Here is a 16,146-nt window from a genome sequence, read left to right as displayed (position 1 = left end):
CCTTCCGATGCAGAGTTGCCTCCTGATGGTAAAAGAAGTGAATATGTTAGCATTTCTATAAAGCATATCAACTGACAAGCAAACACCTTACAAAGGTTACATCAATTTACTTGCAAAAGAAACAAGCGAGTAGATAAAAGAGCAGCTCATTTTTTATTGCCATGATAAGACTGTACGGCTTCAGCTTATGTTCTGTTGGGGTGGCAGATGATTGCAGAGAGTCAATAGTAATATGATGTCTTCAGGGGTGATCTGAGGAGTTTCTATATTCCCTGTGGGCCAGCCTGCTCCTTGGTCGCTTGTCATTTGTCAGAGGGTCCCAAATGGCTTATGCAGTGTAACAACAAAGGCATAATGCAAACAAGCTGCCTTGTGGAGAGACTGTTGCTCAGTTTCAGCACTAAATAACCGTGCAAAGACAGAATTTAGTGGGTTGAGGCTTTGTGTCCTTGAACTAAATTTCAGAATTTTCCCAAATGACTTTCAAATAGGCACTTAGAAGATGATTTGGGGGTTTGCTTGGTCGCCTGGTTGCCTTTATTTATCTAAAATCTATATGCTGTGCCCAGATAACATTTTCTTGTTTAAATTCATACTTTAGTTACTCTCTTCATTCCACTCCCGTCACAGATCATCTTCCAGGGGAGGGTCCTCAGCTGTCTGAGCCGACCGGCCTGTTTGTGCTGAAGCCGGAGAGTGTTACAGCAACAAAAGGTCTGGCAAAAATCATTGGCCATAAAAACTGAGTTATATCTGAAATGAGAGGAATGGCCACTTAGTGCTAAATTCCAGTTGTTACACACACAGTTTAATTAATTACTGCATTTAATCTTCGTGCTTGGCAGGCAAGGACATCACGTTTGTGGCTAAAGTGGACTCCTCAAACCTGATAAAGAAACCGGTGATGAAATGGCTGAAGGGGAAGTGGCTTGACCTGGGTAGCAAAGCTGGAAAGCATCTTCAGTTTAAAGAGTCCTATGACAGAAACACCAAGGTACGCATTTATACTCTCTGTTTTAAATATAACTTTTGTGAATGTATTAATAAAGAGACAGTAATATCAACGGGACCATAGCCTCATGAATATTATAGCAAATCTTTCAGTTGATTGACTGACCACTTTATTGTAGACCAAAATATCTGAGTATGTTATGGTATTTCGTACAGCACTATGGACAGAAATATTGGGCTACATAAACGTTACACCATGAAAACTCATGGCATGAGACTTCCATCGCACAGTTTTGGTACTGATATTAGTGCCAGAGGAGATTTGGAACTTGGCTATTATTGAGTCAGCAGAGCCGTGTTGACTATGTGACTCATCATTTGGTGACCCTGCTCAGTAACTTTACACAGTCTGCCATTTAATGGCTGAGTTGCTGTGGTTCCTAAATGCTTCCGCTTTGTAATAATACCACTTACAGCTCTCAGGGAATATGTAGGAGGGAAGAAATGTCTGGACCCAACTTCTTGCAATGGTTGCAGTTCAGTAAGCTATACAGAAGACGCATACTTTCACAAATGTTTATAATGACATACTGCATGGCTGTGTGTTTCATTTCATGCACAAGTGGGATTGAAAACATGTATATTAAAAAAATTAATACGAGGAGGTCGGGGAGAAAGGGGGGGAATAAAATGATAGACTACAAATAGAAATGCAGAATGTATCTCCAACTGCTGCACCTACCAACTATTCACTAAGTGGTTGTGAAACTGAAGAGTCAGATGCAAAATGGAAACAGAGAAGTCAAAGTTGCACTTTTTGAAACATGTTGGTTTCAGTGGTAAGGAGCAACTTTTACTTTGACAGTCAAAGGTTTCCTTTTACAGTATGTACTGCATTTTTGCAAAATTCACTATCACTCAGTGGTTAGTTTGCAGTCGTTTACAGAGCAGTCACTGTTCTGTGAAATCTGCTACAAACCAAACCAATCACAAGGAGATTTTTGGTGAAATTACAGCCAACAAACCTTCAGCAACCAGTTGGCAACAGGTTGGTGAATACATGTTTTTCCTTAGTGACCTGCATTGTAAGTTTCAGGCATAAAATGTGAAAGTGCTAATGGCTAAATATCAGTTTTTAAATATCCTGACTGCATGCAAGTCAGCCTGCTCATTGCTTTGTCTCAGATTCTTGGTGGTTTTTAAAAAAATGGGATAAAACTTTGTGTAAAACTGACGGTTTTAACGAAAGATCCAAACTTTGTAACTGAACTCAGCTCAGCTGTTTATACTGATCAACCAAGTGGTAGCAAATAGTAATGTGCTTCAATATTTATTCACTTTTTGAATCCTGTGAAATCACATTTATTCCACCACGGCACAAAAAGCTTCTCGTCTAAAACATATTGAATCTTTTGGATTATACTACTGCAAACAAAGGCACGAAGGCATGCCTGTGCAAAATCCTGCCAACATTAATAGCAAATTGCAGTAATGAACAACTGAAAATAAAACTTGCAATTAATAGATTTTATGCTTTCCAGATCACACCCACAAAGTTTTGTTTATTTCAGTCAATATTTGTAAAACTCACAAAAATCAACAGCATAAAAGCTGGTAGAAATAATCTGTTTACTTACCATTTAATGACATTTCTTCCCCCGACATCTTGGTGTAGAAAACGGAGGACATGATGAACACGTAATCAAAGTCTAGTGAGTGACTAGCTAACCGAGCAACATTTCAAGGCATCAGTGTCACCCTGCTCGCTTTATCCATACTTCGAGCATGTGTTGGTCAGCACGTACGTGCGTGTACGTTTGAGCTTTTGCGTTTGGGTGTTCATTGAATTGTGTGTGTTCCTAGCATATCATCCCCCCTCTCTCTCTCTGTCAGATCTACACTTACGAGATGAGCATCATCAAAGTAGTGGATGGAGACGCAGGTGGCTACCGCTGCGAGGTCACCTCCAAAGACAAGTGCGACAGCTGCACATTCGAAGTCTCTGTGCAGGGTAGGTCTGGAGACAGACACTTAATCACATTATTGTCATCTTCCATTTGGCGTATCCACCATTACTATGTAACTAGCTTTGTCAGGCAATAACTCAGTGAGTGCGATATACATTAGGTCCTATCATTTAGTGGCCTAGTGAGGTCATCAGTCCATTATTCCTTTGCTGCTCAAGCCTGCTGAGTAATGAATTAACCTAGCTGAGCTCTCACCAGCCTTTCTCCTTCTGTCTGGTTTCAGCTGCACAAGAGGACCAGCAGGACAACATCTTGGAGGCATTTAAGCGATCGTGAGTGTCAGTGTCGGCGTGGGTCTACTCTACATGTCACCCATCACACTGTCTCGCATATGCTCCTCTGTAGATCGCTGCCTCTGGGCATCTGTCAGTCTCAACCAGCGTCTCTGCCCGTGTGCCTGTCTATCCCTCGGTTGTAGTCGACTTTGTACGAGTCACTCAGTCTGCCATCTATCTCTTTCTGTCACGTCTCAGTGCATCTGCTGCCTTGGTGTTTTGCTTCACCTGGACTCCCTCGTGGTTTAGGATCTTATGTATTTCGTCACATGTCTCAGTAACAGTCTCCGAAGGGAGTATTTCTTTTTGTGTGTATGTGTAACTGTTTCTCTCACTGTCTATTTCCGTCTCTGCTTCTGGCCTGTGTGAAGTTGGTCTATGCTAATGTATCCTGCGAATGTGTAGTCTTCTTTATTTTTTGAAAAATGAGATTTCAGCTGTTCTCAGCCTGTAAATTGTACATATGTACACGTGCCTTGTGCTGGTAAATCAGCTGACACCTTTGCACCGATACCTTGAGTCGCCCTTTTTTGTAATCTGTGATCAAAAATATAATTTCCCTCCCTCATTAGAGCATGAGTAAAAACGGGCAGGTAAGATGAAAAAGGCAACATGCAAAAAGACAGCATCATATTGTGGTTTAGACAGGATGTCGGTGCGTTTATTTGCAGAGTGCTGATAGGAGGGAACAAGAGGGTGAAGGAGAGAGAAGGTTAGTGAGATAAATGAAAAGTGAAAAGTTGGTTAAAACTCAAATATGTTGCTGGAAGAAAACAGCGTATGAGTGCGTTAAACAACTTGTTATGTGGAAGTCTTGCAGCTTAGCTTCTGTAAAATAAGAATAGAGGATCCTGTTTCCCATAGGAGGATCATTTGTGCTTCTCTCATTAACACAAGGTCTGCATGCATTAAGATACACAATCCTCTTCTCTTAATTTCTGGAGTTTTATTAACACCAGATTTTCGTGTCTGCCTGAATTAGCACAAGCTCCTCATTGTGTGCCCCAGGCATATCAGGCTATTTTCTTCTTTGTGTTGCGTCTTCACTGACTGGTCGGCCAGCTGAGAGGGCTTCAAAGGGAAACAGAAAATACACACTGTATGTTTACACAGCAGTGTTTCACCAGCATTTAAAAGCATTTCTAGGTAGAATTCTCATTATACCACTATGTTTATTCTTATCAGTGAAATGCGTACGGGCATATCTGCATTTGTTAGATAGTATGCCATGGCACTACTGCACAGAGATGAAGGTCAAAATAACAGATTCAGATGCACCACACATCTAAATTCAAAGAATTCCTCTGACACCGGATTTTATTTTGATTTATTTCTTAGTGGGCCGCGATAGGTGGTGATAACGAATCTCATTACTGCACGCTAAATCAAGGAAAAATAAAATACTGTTGTTACTAGCTGTGGAGGTCAAATACACATAATGTGTTTTTTTTTAATATACTGTGAATAAAAGATGGTTCTAGCAACCATCGCTCTGGTTTGTGGACTACAGTTTTAGAGCTTAGCGGTAGCACGTAGCCACGTTGGTTGTTACAGTGCATCTGTTATCTTTCTTTATTTTAGAACAAGTTTAAAACAAAATCTACTTATCAGAAAAACTGAGCAAGCATCGTCTCAGAATATATTTTAGTACAAATTAACCAAACAAGCTAATGGTCCATTTAAAACCAAACACACTAAATGCATAGAATAGCACCACTATATCTTTTTGACTATAAATTATGTCCTTTTTACAAAATGAGCTTCACCCTTTAATAGAAAATACTTAAACCAGCAATTGAGATGAACTAAACAGGAAAATGTTCACTGAACTACATCTGAATAGGTTCATTTTCTCATCGGTTTTTCTACATTACAAGTTATGAAACCAGAGAAGTTCCCTTCAGCTGCCATCAAAAAGGATGCATAATAATGACGCTTTGCTGTGGCTTCAGTCTTTTATCTTTTTTATACAGTCTATTAGTGTTTAGCACTGCTTTTTCATTCATAATATGAATTTATAGTGTGAATCACTGTTTGCCATACCACACAATAATATTATTATACATTAACAGGTATCATTAATCGTTCTTTGCACTCATTCCACATGCTCAAATACTGAAGCAGAGCTCTTCACCTCTGTTTTCATCTAAACTTTCAGTCTAGTTTTTCACATAACTTGACTTTTGTGCAGAGAGAAGCTCTCTGAAGTGCTCAAGCAGATTGAGATTCTGCATTTGCTGTGACCACAGCACCGCAGACATCGCTTTCACTCTCATCGTTTTTATCATTTGGTGGTCATGTGTGCCTGGTGATCGACGACAATACCACCCAGCGAGAATTTACCTCCATTAGGATGGCAAGGATAACACGGATGGATGTTATCCTTGGATGAACTGTTCATCCATAGGACGAGCATTACCACTCAGAATGGCTCTGAATTTACTGGCATTTATCTCTGAGGGGTTCAATGAGCCTCAACAATGCCAGGAAAACACACTCCACGCTGTAAAGGAGCTGCCAAAACCATTCACGGTGGAAAACAAGCAGCACTCGATCCTGTAGACATTTATTGGTGTGTGCCACACACAGTGCTTGTCACCTTGTTGAGCACGAGACAGCGACTGATTATGCCACAGCACATGACATATTCACCATCACTTTATACTTGCAAATGTGCATCTGAAGGGTAATAAAGGGTTTTATGCATGGTTACAGATGCTTAATTCCCCCTACTTGTATCAACAAAATATTTTGCATGTGACTGTCGCTTTTTGAGTATCTTCTTCCTTTCACTATGCTTATGTCTCATTCTTACATAAAGTTCCTTTAATCACATCATGACCAAAGATAATCTGATTACTTTTGTCAAGTAACGAGTAAAGTACTGACATTAGCGTCCACTGTACACTCTGTGTGGGAAGAAAACTTCTTTCTACAGGGAAAAATTAAATGTGGCTCCTAGCACGCTGCCACAGGAATGTGAAATTCACAGAGAAACCCCCGGATCCGCCCACTGACATGACCTGCTAAACAGATGAAAATAGACTTACTACACACCGAACGCGATAGAAGCGACCAAATAGTCAGGTTTACATGTAAAGTCATCATACATAGAATAAGGGAGCCAAGAGCTACACGGAGTTCTGTACAATCTGCCTTCCTTTTGCAACCAGAGATGTTGCCCCCTGCTGGCCATGTGAAAGAATGCAGATTTAACAGACTGGTTTCACTTTACATTTCCGATTTCCTCCGGAGGCTTTGCATTTAGTCAAGCTGCTTCTGTAAATAACAATTTTAATGACATGTCTGACTGATTCACTCCACTGTCTTGTGGTACAAATTGGTACTACACAAAGTACAGCCTAGTCATACTATAAAGATTGTGCTTTTAAAAAACACTTAGGTGGGTTGCACAATTATAGCTCTTTTTTCCATGGTCAAATTGTATTGATAGCTAAATAACTTTTTAAAATGTGGAATTTTGAAACACAGAATTTGCAATAAGTAATGTTAATGTTGGTTCAAATCTGCTGGACATCTGTGATATGTCACATGGTCCTCTGTTTGTGGCTTTTGTGTACTTCAGAGACCTAACAGATCAAGAGTCTTATATAAACAGACTTTTATTTTATTACATGCTGCTTGTCTGTTATGATTCTTCTGTCAGTCAAGTTTAGGGCATGATCAGAGCTTATGATTCACTCTATGTTCTCACTGCCCCCATTTTCTTTTTTGCATCATTCTGAATGCAGGATGGTAAAAGGGTAAGTGTTAACCACAGGCACAAATTTGTTAGAAGTTTACTGTTCGACCATCTTCAGTATTATTGCGTATTAGAATTTCCTATGTGTAATATGGAATAAAAAAGGGTATATTATTGAATGTAAATACATTATTAATGTCTTTTTGCCACCTAATTTACAAATAAAGTAAAAAGCACAGGATAAAAAGAAATAAATAATAATCCCAGAATTGAATTTCTTTTAATTCCAGTGGAGATGCAGATGAGGATGCTGGAGAGCTAGACTTCAGTGCACTGCTCAAGAAAAGGCAAGATAATTTACATTTTCAGAGAAGCATCTTCCATCTATATGTGTCTTAAACTTGGTTTGCATTCATTAACTCATTCACAATCTTAAACACCACCAGGCAGAAGAAGGAGAGGAAGGAGGAACCAGAAGTGGATGTATGGGAAATCCTAAAGAAAGCTAAGCCCTGCGACTATGAGAAGATTGCCTTTCAATACGGCATCACAGACCTGAGGGGTATGCTGACGAGGCTGAAGAAGATGAAGGCTGAGTCCAAAAAGAGTGATGGTACGGGACGGAGTTATGAGGCAAAAGCAGAGTTTGTGCTTTGAATGAGATAACAGGCAGCAGGCTGTAAATACCAGCAGCATATAAAGGCCAGCGGTTTAAGGAGGAGCAGTTTTGCTACTGGGACGACAGGTGGAATATGTGTTAGCATATGCCTGCTGTTGGTTGGCACAGGTATTATTTGGCCCTTAGAGTCTTTGTCTTTACAGCTTTCCTGAAGAAGCTGGATCCAGCATACACAGTGGACAAGGGCGAGAAGATCCATCTCACAGTGGAAGTGGCTGACCCCAACGTTCCAGTCAAATGGTTCAAAAATGGACAGGAAATCAAACCATCAGCTAAGTGAGCAACTATCCTGCATTTGTGCCAGTTTTTGTATTTAGATTCACATTTCTGTCATCTATGATTATGTGAAGAAGAAAGTTTTCATAGGAGTCTATGTAATGAAAAACTAAGTACACCCTTTCTGCAGCATATCAGGACAAACTCCTCATATCAACTGTCAACATGGTGATGATTTGGGCTTGTTTTGCAGCCACAGGACCTGACCACCTTTTAGTTTTTGAGTCAACAATGAAGTTTTCCGTATACCAAAGCATTTCAGAATCGAGTGTGAAGCCATCTGTCTGACAGCTAAAGCTGGGTCATTCAGCAGGACAAGGACTGCACCAAACTGAAGCAACACTGTAAAGAACAGTGGACCAAAATAATGATGTGAGAGGAAGATGAAGTGATATAGAACATGCATACTTCAGGTTTTTGCTGTTTAATACATGTCTACAAGCTAATTATGGGGTGTACTTAGTTTTTACGGACTACACAGAGTCCTGTGAAAACACATAACTGTGGCAACTGTAAGTCTAACTCTAACTCACATCTAACTCAGAAAAGTGCTGTGTGCAATTCAACACCATGTCTTAGGATAGACCTGTTATCATTCTGTCTTCATCCTACAGGTCTTGTGTTGTATCTGATGTAGCTCCTTGTTCTCTTGACGCTGGTTTCACTAATATGGCTGAGCATCTAGAATGACTTACTGCTCCCGTAGCAGGATAACTGGTTTTAGGGCAATCCACCATTTTGGTGATGACTTTCCCAAGAAGACAAACTTTTGACAGTATGACGCCAGTTAAGGTCAGCCCCATGCACATAAACAAACTCGTGGGCAGATGAATATGCTAGTGATTAGATCAACTGGCAGGATGTCCCAGATTTGTCAGAGTTCTCATTTCCCTGCATCTCAACAGAGGTTAAGAGTGCAAAGTTTGCATTGCAGCCACAATAGTCACTTTAAGGGGAGATACAACATCTATAAATAAAACATAATTGTCCTTTAAATAGTTTAGCTTAGCTTGATTGCTCTCATTATGTCACTAACATTATAGCAATAACAACTTGACCAACTGGAGCAACTGCAAGAGTTGCAGAGTACATTTCAAGCAGTTCAGCAAGCACATCCTTCCTCAAGCAAAACACGGTGCAGGGAGTGTAAACGGTTAATTCAAAATCCTTTAGCTCTGACTGGGATGTCTGACAGAATACATATGTTACTTTTTGAGCCTCTTTAGCCTGCTGAGCTTTATCCAGTGTCTGCGTCGCTCTCCTCTGTGCTCTTTTCCCTCCTTCTTCAAAGGCTACTTGTGGTCTTTCATTGAAGAGGCTACAGCTGTTTCAAGTGCTATGTTTTCAATAGCTCCACCATCTGCTATTTCATGAATCTTCATGCTGTTATTGGAAAGTAAGGCGGCCCTCTTCCTGTTATGATTAAGACAGTTACATCGGGAGAAGCGACTTTTATTTTGGCCTGAGCAGAGTCTCCCTGGAGGTCTCTCCAGGCTGTGGGCTGTGACCATTCAGCTCTAACAAATCAAATGTTTTAGGTTAGTGACTAAAAGCCATTGGGATCAGGGTATTACAGCCCTGCTCTTTTTTGTTGTTGCTTTATTTCACTCCTACTACTGCTGTGGATAAAGCATAAAACCAAAACCAATCCAAAAACTCTTTTGACATAATACATATAAAAAGAGATTATCTTATTATGGTCAGCTGAGATTCACTATTTTACCGCTCAGTGTTACACCATAGAAAATAAATTTAATTTTGTTTTGTGTTTTCCTTCACTGATAGCAGCTTAAAACATTGTTTATTAGGTAAAGTGATTTTTCTTGAAGGCTGAGTTGTCTTTTTGTTTCATTTAATTTACCAAAGCCTCAGAGATGAGGAAAAAATGCCATACTGATTAAATTTAGTCTATCTGCACTTCTTTAATTTACTCTTCTATTAAAAAATACCATAATTTAAGATTGCAGGACGCTGTACATGACATAATGATACCTTCAAGAACTAATGTCGTGGAATAACAGACATTTACTGAAAGTTGGTTCGCAGGTGTTGGGGAAAAAAGTATGAAAAGACGTCTATAGCTACAGAGGGAGTGTTGTGAAGTATGGATAAATAACACATCACCCATATGGAAAAGATATATATAAATCTTATAAAGTTTGTATCTGTCTTGTGTGAAACTTGTATGAAAAGCATACAAGAGTGAAAACAGATAAAAGATTCCTTGAAAAATTATATAAATGAAACTTGTATGTTTTGGATACTTCCTAAAACAATATATGAAAGTATTGAGAAAGTGGCCACTTTCATGAGTAAATCATATAAGCCTTATATGATTCATTATATGAAGCAAGCCAAATCTGATGCGAGTCTTTTATAAGTTTTTTCTGTTTCTTTTCCATATGGGCAATGAAAGACCACCCGTGATGCTAGTTGAGTCAGCTGGAGCTGCAGAGTTAAACAGAGTTAGGTGCATTGTGGGTAACATGGGCATAGGAAGTTCTGCAAACAGACTGTATTTTAAAGATGGCTGTACCTACAATTATGTGGCTTGTTAGACAATATCTGGACAGTGCATCGGTGCAAAGTGCATCTATTGTATGTATGCATGCATTGTACAGTCGTATATACCTGCTAGTTATTAGAATAACATACAAATACTAGAATTTTACTCAAAATAACTAAAACACAGACTTCTTGGGCTGTAGAATTAATTACACTATAAGTCATGCTAGTTGTCTGATGTTTTCTTTAAAAAATGGTCCTCTTAACCAGCATTGAGTGGTCCAATTCAGATGACCCCATATGTGTAGGATTTTGCAGTAACAAAAAGAAAGAACTGTCTTTTAAGAGAAGAAAGCCTCAGATTGGGACAACCACCTGCTTTGACTGTTTGGATGAAGGGAAAGAGAAGAGAGCATAAAGAGATTATGCTAAAACATTCATTATGGGAGAGAGAAGTCAAATGCTCGAGCCTACAGCGCCATAACTGAATGATAGTTCAGAGTCACCTGATCCAGCCCTAACTATAAGCTTTATCAAAAAAGGAAGTTTTAAACTCAATCCTAAAGGATTTATGTTTCCCAAATCAAAATGGAGAGCTAGCTCCACAGGAGAGGTGCCTGATAGCTGAAGGCTCCGCCTCCCATTATATGAGACAGTATTGGTGTCCACCTATGAGTCAAAGTGGACTCTTCCCTAATAACGAAAACTTCAAGTGTTTAAGAGTTTAATTGAGCGAGTCATACAAAATCACCCCCTGAAATAGCCATACAGATGCAAATATTTTATTTTATTTTGTTATTTGATTTAATTTATTTTATTATCATAAGCATATTAGTTTGATTCCTGAAATCGGGTTATTCAAAAGGGAGTCTGTGGAGAATGACTGAGCAGCAAGGGCTGAAAAATTAAATCACAGCAAAACTGCTACAAGCTGCAATTCCACTTGAGGTTGGCTTTAAAAACCAGTGTTAAAATGCCAAACTCAACACCAATAAAAACCACCCTCACAGCTCGGTAAATAAACAATTGTTGGCATTATGGAAAGTTTGTCCCTTTATAACAATACTACGGTAGTGAACTTTCATCTTCTTAGATACTGGTAAGCTTTAAGGTTTAGGAGCATTTGATCGAGGGTAGCTGTTTTATAGCTATCATCTATCATCTGAAAATTCAGTTCACTCCATGTTTAAGCGGTTGGTTCCTTCTGGAGGAGGTGTATTGAGGTTATGAGACAAATTGTGGTGTGGTACAGATCATCCAAGCCATTTGAGCTCAAGTTTGGATGAGTGACTAACTTATAAAAGCTTGCTAACATTAGTATTAGCTGAGTTAGCACTCATATATTAATCTGCCATAGCCAGTGTATGCTGTAGAGACTAAAATTATTCTAAATACGAGGCTGTAACCATGGTTATTTTTGCTGTGAAGTAAGGTATTATAGCTTTGGATTCTATGAGGATTTACTCAAGTTTTTGGCATGGTCACATTTGCTTTAGTTTTTAGGTTGCGTGGTTGCCTGTTAGTTTTGCCAATGAGTGCAACAGCATTAGAAGGTACAAAAAGAAGCAATGGGGAGTTTATTACAACCTTTACTACTGATTATAATAATCACATTATACGCTGCTCAAAAAACAAGCAGAGGGGCTTATTAATCAGTTTCAGCTACTTTGGCAATAATGAAATTAACAACAGTTGTAGTAGAGGGGCAACAATGAGACAACCCTCAAAACAGGCAATGTTTTACATGTGGAGGCCACTGACATTTTTTCCTCACTGTTTTTTCACTATTTTTGCATTTGACTAGGGTCAGTGTCACTGCTAGTGGTAGTACTATTCCTCGGCATGACAAGTTTGGTGGTGGATCAGTGATGGTGTAGGGAGGCATATCCATGGAGGATCCTGGAGGATGAAGGACTTTATACCACTGACTGCCCCCCTCACAAAACACCCCTGGGACATTGTGTTTTAATCCATCAGACAACACCAGGTTGCGCCTCAGACTGTCCAGGAGCTCGGTGATGCCCTGGTCCAGATTTGGGAGGAGATCCCCCAGGACACCATCTGTTGTCTCATTAGGAGCATTCCCCAACATTGTCAGGCATGCATACAAGCAAGGGGGGGCATACAGACTACTGAGTTACATTTGGTATTGCTTCATAAAAGTCTGATGGGATATTGTCGTCACCTTGCCGAGTGGCGGGCTGGCGGTGCAGACATGCAAGCTTGTGAATGCGAGAATTCAAGAATGAAGTGACGTAGTGGTTTGAAATGAATAATGCAGTTGTAGCTACTAAAAATCTCAGATGAGTTTGGGTCTCAGTGACCTCCACCTCAAGGTCAAGGTCAGAGGTCAGGTTTTCTGAAACTGCTGTGAGGGGTAGAAATCGCAGCCGACAGTATTTTTCACTTTGATTTTTGGGGTACTTTTCAATTCAGCCCTCTGCCGTGTGATCATTTTTATTTCCATCAAATGATGTGGCATCATTTTATTCCTAACGCGTCACTGAGTGTTCCTAAGTGTTCCTTTATTTGTCTCGAGCAGTATACGAGAATAATAAAGAAATCCAGGGACCATGACATGTTTACATCAATGAAATCAAAATGTAATACATTTTAATCCTGAACACTCTGTTTCTAACATTTCTGCTTAACTGTTAGCCTTACAATAAGTACTTATTCAGTATTCAAATTACACCTACTGTTAATGGACCTTGAGTGGTCTGATGATGTGAATGCTTGCAGCTTGTAACCATGGGAATCTTTCTCATCACTGCCTCATCACTGCGTGTGATGACACTGTGGCATTACTGTAGCTCTCTGATGTTTGGCACCATATTTTCACAGCAAGCTCAACGCATGTGTGTGGGAGCATATATTAAATGTGTGCATTCTTTGTCTCGATCTGTAACTTTGAGTCACTCTGTTGTCTTTAGGCCCCGTTCGCCTGACTGTGGTTGGATTTGCTGAAAGCACTTAATCATTATTCTCTCTCGCTCTCTCTCCCTTTCTTTGTCTCTCACTTCATTTCTTCTTTATCCGACTCGTATAATCTTCCCCCGCCATCCCTCTGCGTCCAGGTATGTGTTTGAGAGCGTGGGCAACAAGCGGACACTCACTATCAATAAGTGCAACCTGTCGGATGATGCAGCATACGAGTGCGTGGTCGGGGAGGAGAAGTGCTTCACGGAGCTTTTTGTCAAAGGTATATGAGTCACTGTCTTTGGAGGAATCCTTTCAGGAGGGAGCGGTTTTTCTGCTTGGTTTAGCAAATGCTGTCATTTGAGTGTTGAGAGGCCTGACAGCTCTGTTCCCTTCATGTCATCTGTGTATTTCAATGCTTTTATGCCACGCAGTAACATGCTGCGCTCTGTTGTCTGCTCACTCATTTTTAATGGGTACGTGGCGAGTGAAATTTTCATGCTTTGTTTATTGTCATGTATCATTGTCGCCGTGCTGTTTGTATTAATGTGCTGACATATTTATCCGAGTTTGACTGATATGTGTGTTTTTGAAGGACAATTTGAATACGGATCAATGGTAATAGTAAAATTGCTAGGCAGATTTGGTGTATGATAGCTCTGTATTCAGGGTTTTTGAAAGAAGCACTTGTATTTTGCGTATTCTTGTAACACATGTCATTTTCGGTATTAATTGGGCCTATTTGATCGACTAAATGCATGCCACTTTACTGTACATTTTAATGGATGTAACTCAGTCTACTGCTTTTATATTAATCCCATACTTTACTCTCTTACATCATCAGAACCATAAAAATAAGCTCTGTAACCACTCCCAGGCAGCTACAATGTGTCTATGTGTCTTGATCGAAAATGACTCATAAAAGTGTGCTCAGACAGGAAGCATTTTCAGCTCCAGCAAACCAGGTCAAAATCTGACTGTAGAGGTGATTTCTGTAAGCTGGCTAGCAGACATCAGTTTGAGATGTTCTCAGAAACCCATTTTTTTCTGTTGATTTGCTTTAGTTTCATATATTTTTCCTCTGAGCTCTTTATGAAATAACACTAGATTCTTAAAGCGAAATCTCATGCTTATTTCCATCTTCAAATTCATATTCTGAATACTATACTACACTACAATATACAATTTTAAAGTAGATTTGCTTGGCCTTTATAGTACCATTATTGTAAAGATGCATCAACTTAGATTGTCTTGGACGATTCCAATTTCCAGTTTTTCCAATATTTTTCTTTTCTCTCTTTCCTTCTAAGAACATGTAGCGCCTCTACTCAGGACCAGTACACTCTCACTTCAAATAGAGACCCTAGACATCTTACTAGGTTCAGGAGGAGGTTTTGTTTTGGGGACTCACAAAAGGAGTTGGCTTGGAAGTGAATAACTGGGACCTTTATTGCCTCAGTACCATTTATATACATATACAACACAATAACCCAAATTGCACACTAATAGTGCATTTTAAAGGTGAATACATGTAAAACAAAACAAAATAAAGACATTTAAATGGAAGATTTATACTGAACAGTATCAGAGCTCTTGGGAATGACTGAAACAGATTAAAGTGTTCCTGTTGTGAAGTTTGAATTGTCCAGTCTGAATTGTCCTTTAAAGTCGTTGAAAACCCAAACAGGTGTACTGTAGGGGAATTGTCAGTGTGCAAACCCTATTAAACTTGAAATATGCTCATATCTATTAAGACATAACCATTCTAATATAAACAGAGCTATTGCTTCTACTTGAATACCTCCCCGATCGGAATATGGCTTCAGCGGGGTGGGGTGGCTAACAGCTATTAGCAGCTAGCATCGCATCTAGCATCGACATCGTTTAGCTCAAAGCATTCAACACTTATAACACACTGTAAAGAACAACAGGAGAAGTAAAACAACACGCCAGATTCTCATAGCTCCCGATTGGTTTTTGTTCAAAGGTTTCTGAGCTGAATCAGCTAGTGAAATACATTATCTAACTTAACAGGTAGCTAACGAAAGCACGTGACTCACCGGGATTTTCAGACACAAATAACTTGACAGACGTTATTCCCTTTGTGGTCAGAGTTCGGGGCCTAATAAAAGAGTACCTTATTAGCATTTATACGTAAAACAATCTGGTCTCATTAACCGGGTTGCAGTATTGCACACCAAGATACTTTTTCCATGCGCTCCGACACGTACTTGACCGCCATCAGAGGGAAAATCTCACAGGAAGAGAGAGGTAATACTTCCTGCGCACTAGACGCAAGGTCATCAGAACACAAGACTGCATCACAGCGCCCCCTTGTGACAATAACAGGCTATAGCCTTAGATTACAAAAAGGGATTTTGAAGCCCTGTATTTCACATGGGTTACAAACAGAATATACAAGCAAAAATAAACTTTTCAGATATCACCCAATCAAAGAAAAGTAGCCAATCAGGGACCAGCTGGAACAGTTTAGATAAAACAAGTTATTAGATTAAGTTAATAAATATCTTTTAGTTTATATTTTATTTATCCCATATTTGTTTGTTATAGCATAATAATGATAATAAATAATAATAACACAGGCTTACATAAATACATAGACTAACAAAATGATAATATATAAATGGTAAATGGTAAATGGTCTGTATTTATATAGCGCTTTACTAGTCCCTAAGGACCCCAAAGCGCTTTACATATCCAGTCATCCACCCATTCACACACTGGTGATGGCAAGCTACAATGTAGCCACAGCCACCCTGGGGCGCACTGACAGAGGCAAGGCTGCCGGAC

At 39.6% G+C, this 16,146-nt stretch overlaps 1 protein-coding gene across 1 annotated transcript in view; it reads left to right on the top strand.

Annotated features, from left to right (window-relative positions):
• Positions 1-635: 635 nt before the first annotated feature.
• mybpc2a (myosin binding protein Ca) overlaps positions 636-16,146 on the top strand; it is a 39,116-nt gene continuing 23,605 nt past the window's right edge. Inside the window, exons 1-8 of the mRNA XM_085454930.1 lie at positions 636-714; positions 846-994; positions 2,845-2,962; positions 3,202-3,250; positions 7,247-7,303; positions 7,403-7,569; positions 7,779-7,911; positions 13,494-13,618. Coding sequence (XP_085311056.1) covers positions 905-994; positions 2,845-2,962; positions 3,202-3,250; positions 7,247-7,303; positions 7,403-7,569; positions 7,779-7,911; positions 13,494-13,618 — 739 coding nt within the window. The 5' untranslated portion in view covers positions 636-714; positions 846-904. The remainder of the gene's footprint in view (positions 715-845; positions 995-2,844; positions 2,963-3,201; positions 3,251-7,246; positions 7,304-7,402; positions 7,570-7,778; positions 7,912-13,493; positions 13,619-16,146) is intronic.

Source organism: Copadichromis virginalis, linkage group LG4 (genome assembly GCF_057382275.1).
Source record: "Copadichromis virginalis isolate Kocher_CV1m ecotype Utaka linkage group LG4, C_Virginalis_male_GT1.1, whole genome shotgun sequence".
Classification (NCBI taxonomy): domain Eukaryota; kingdom Metazoa; phylum Chordata; class Actinopteri; order Cichliformes; family Cichlidae; genus Copadichromis; species Copadichromis virginalis.
This window is presented reverse-complemented; position numbering and strand designations above follow the sequence as displayed.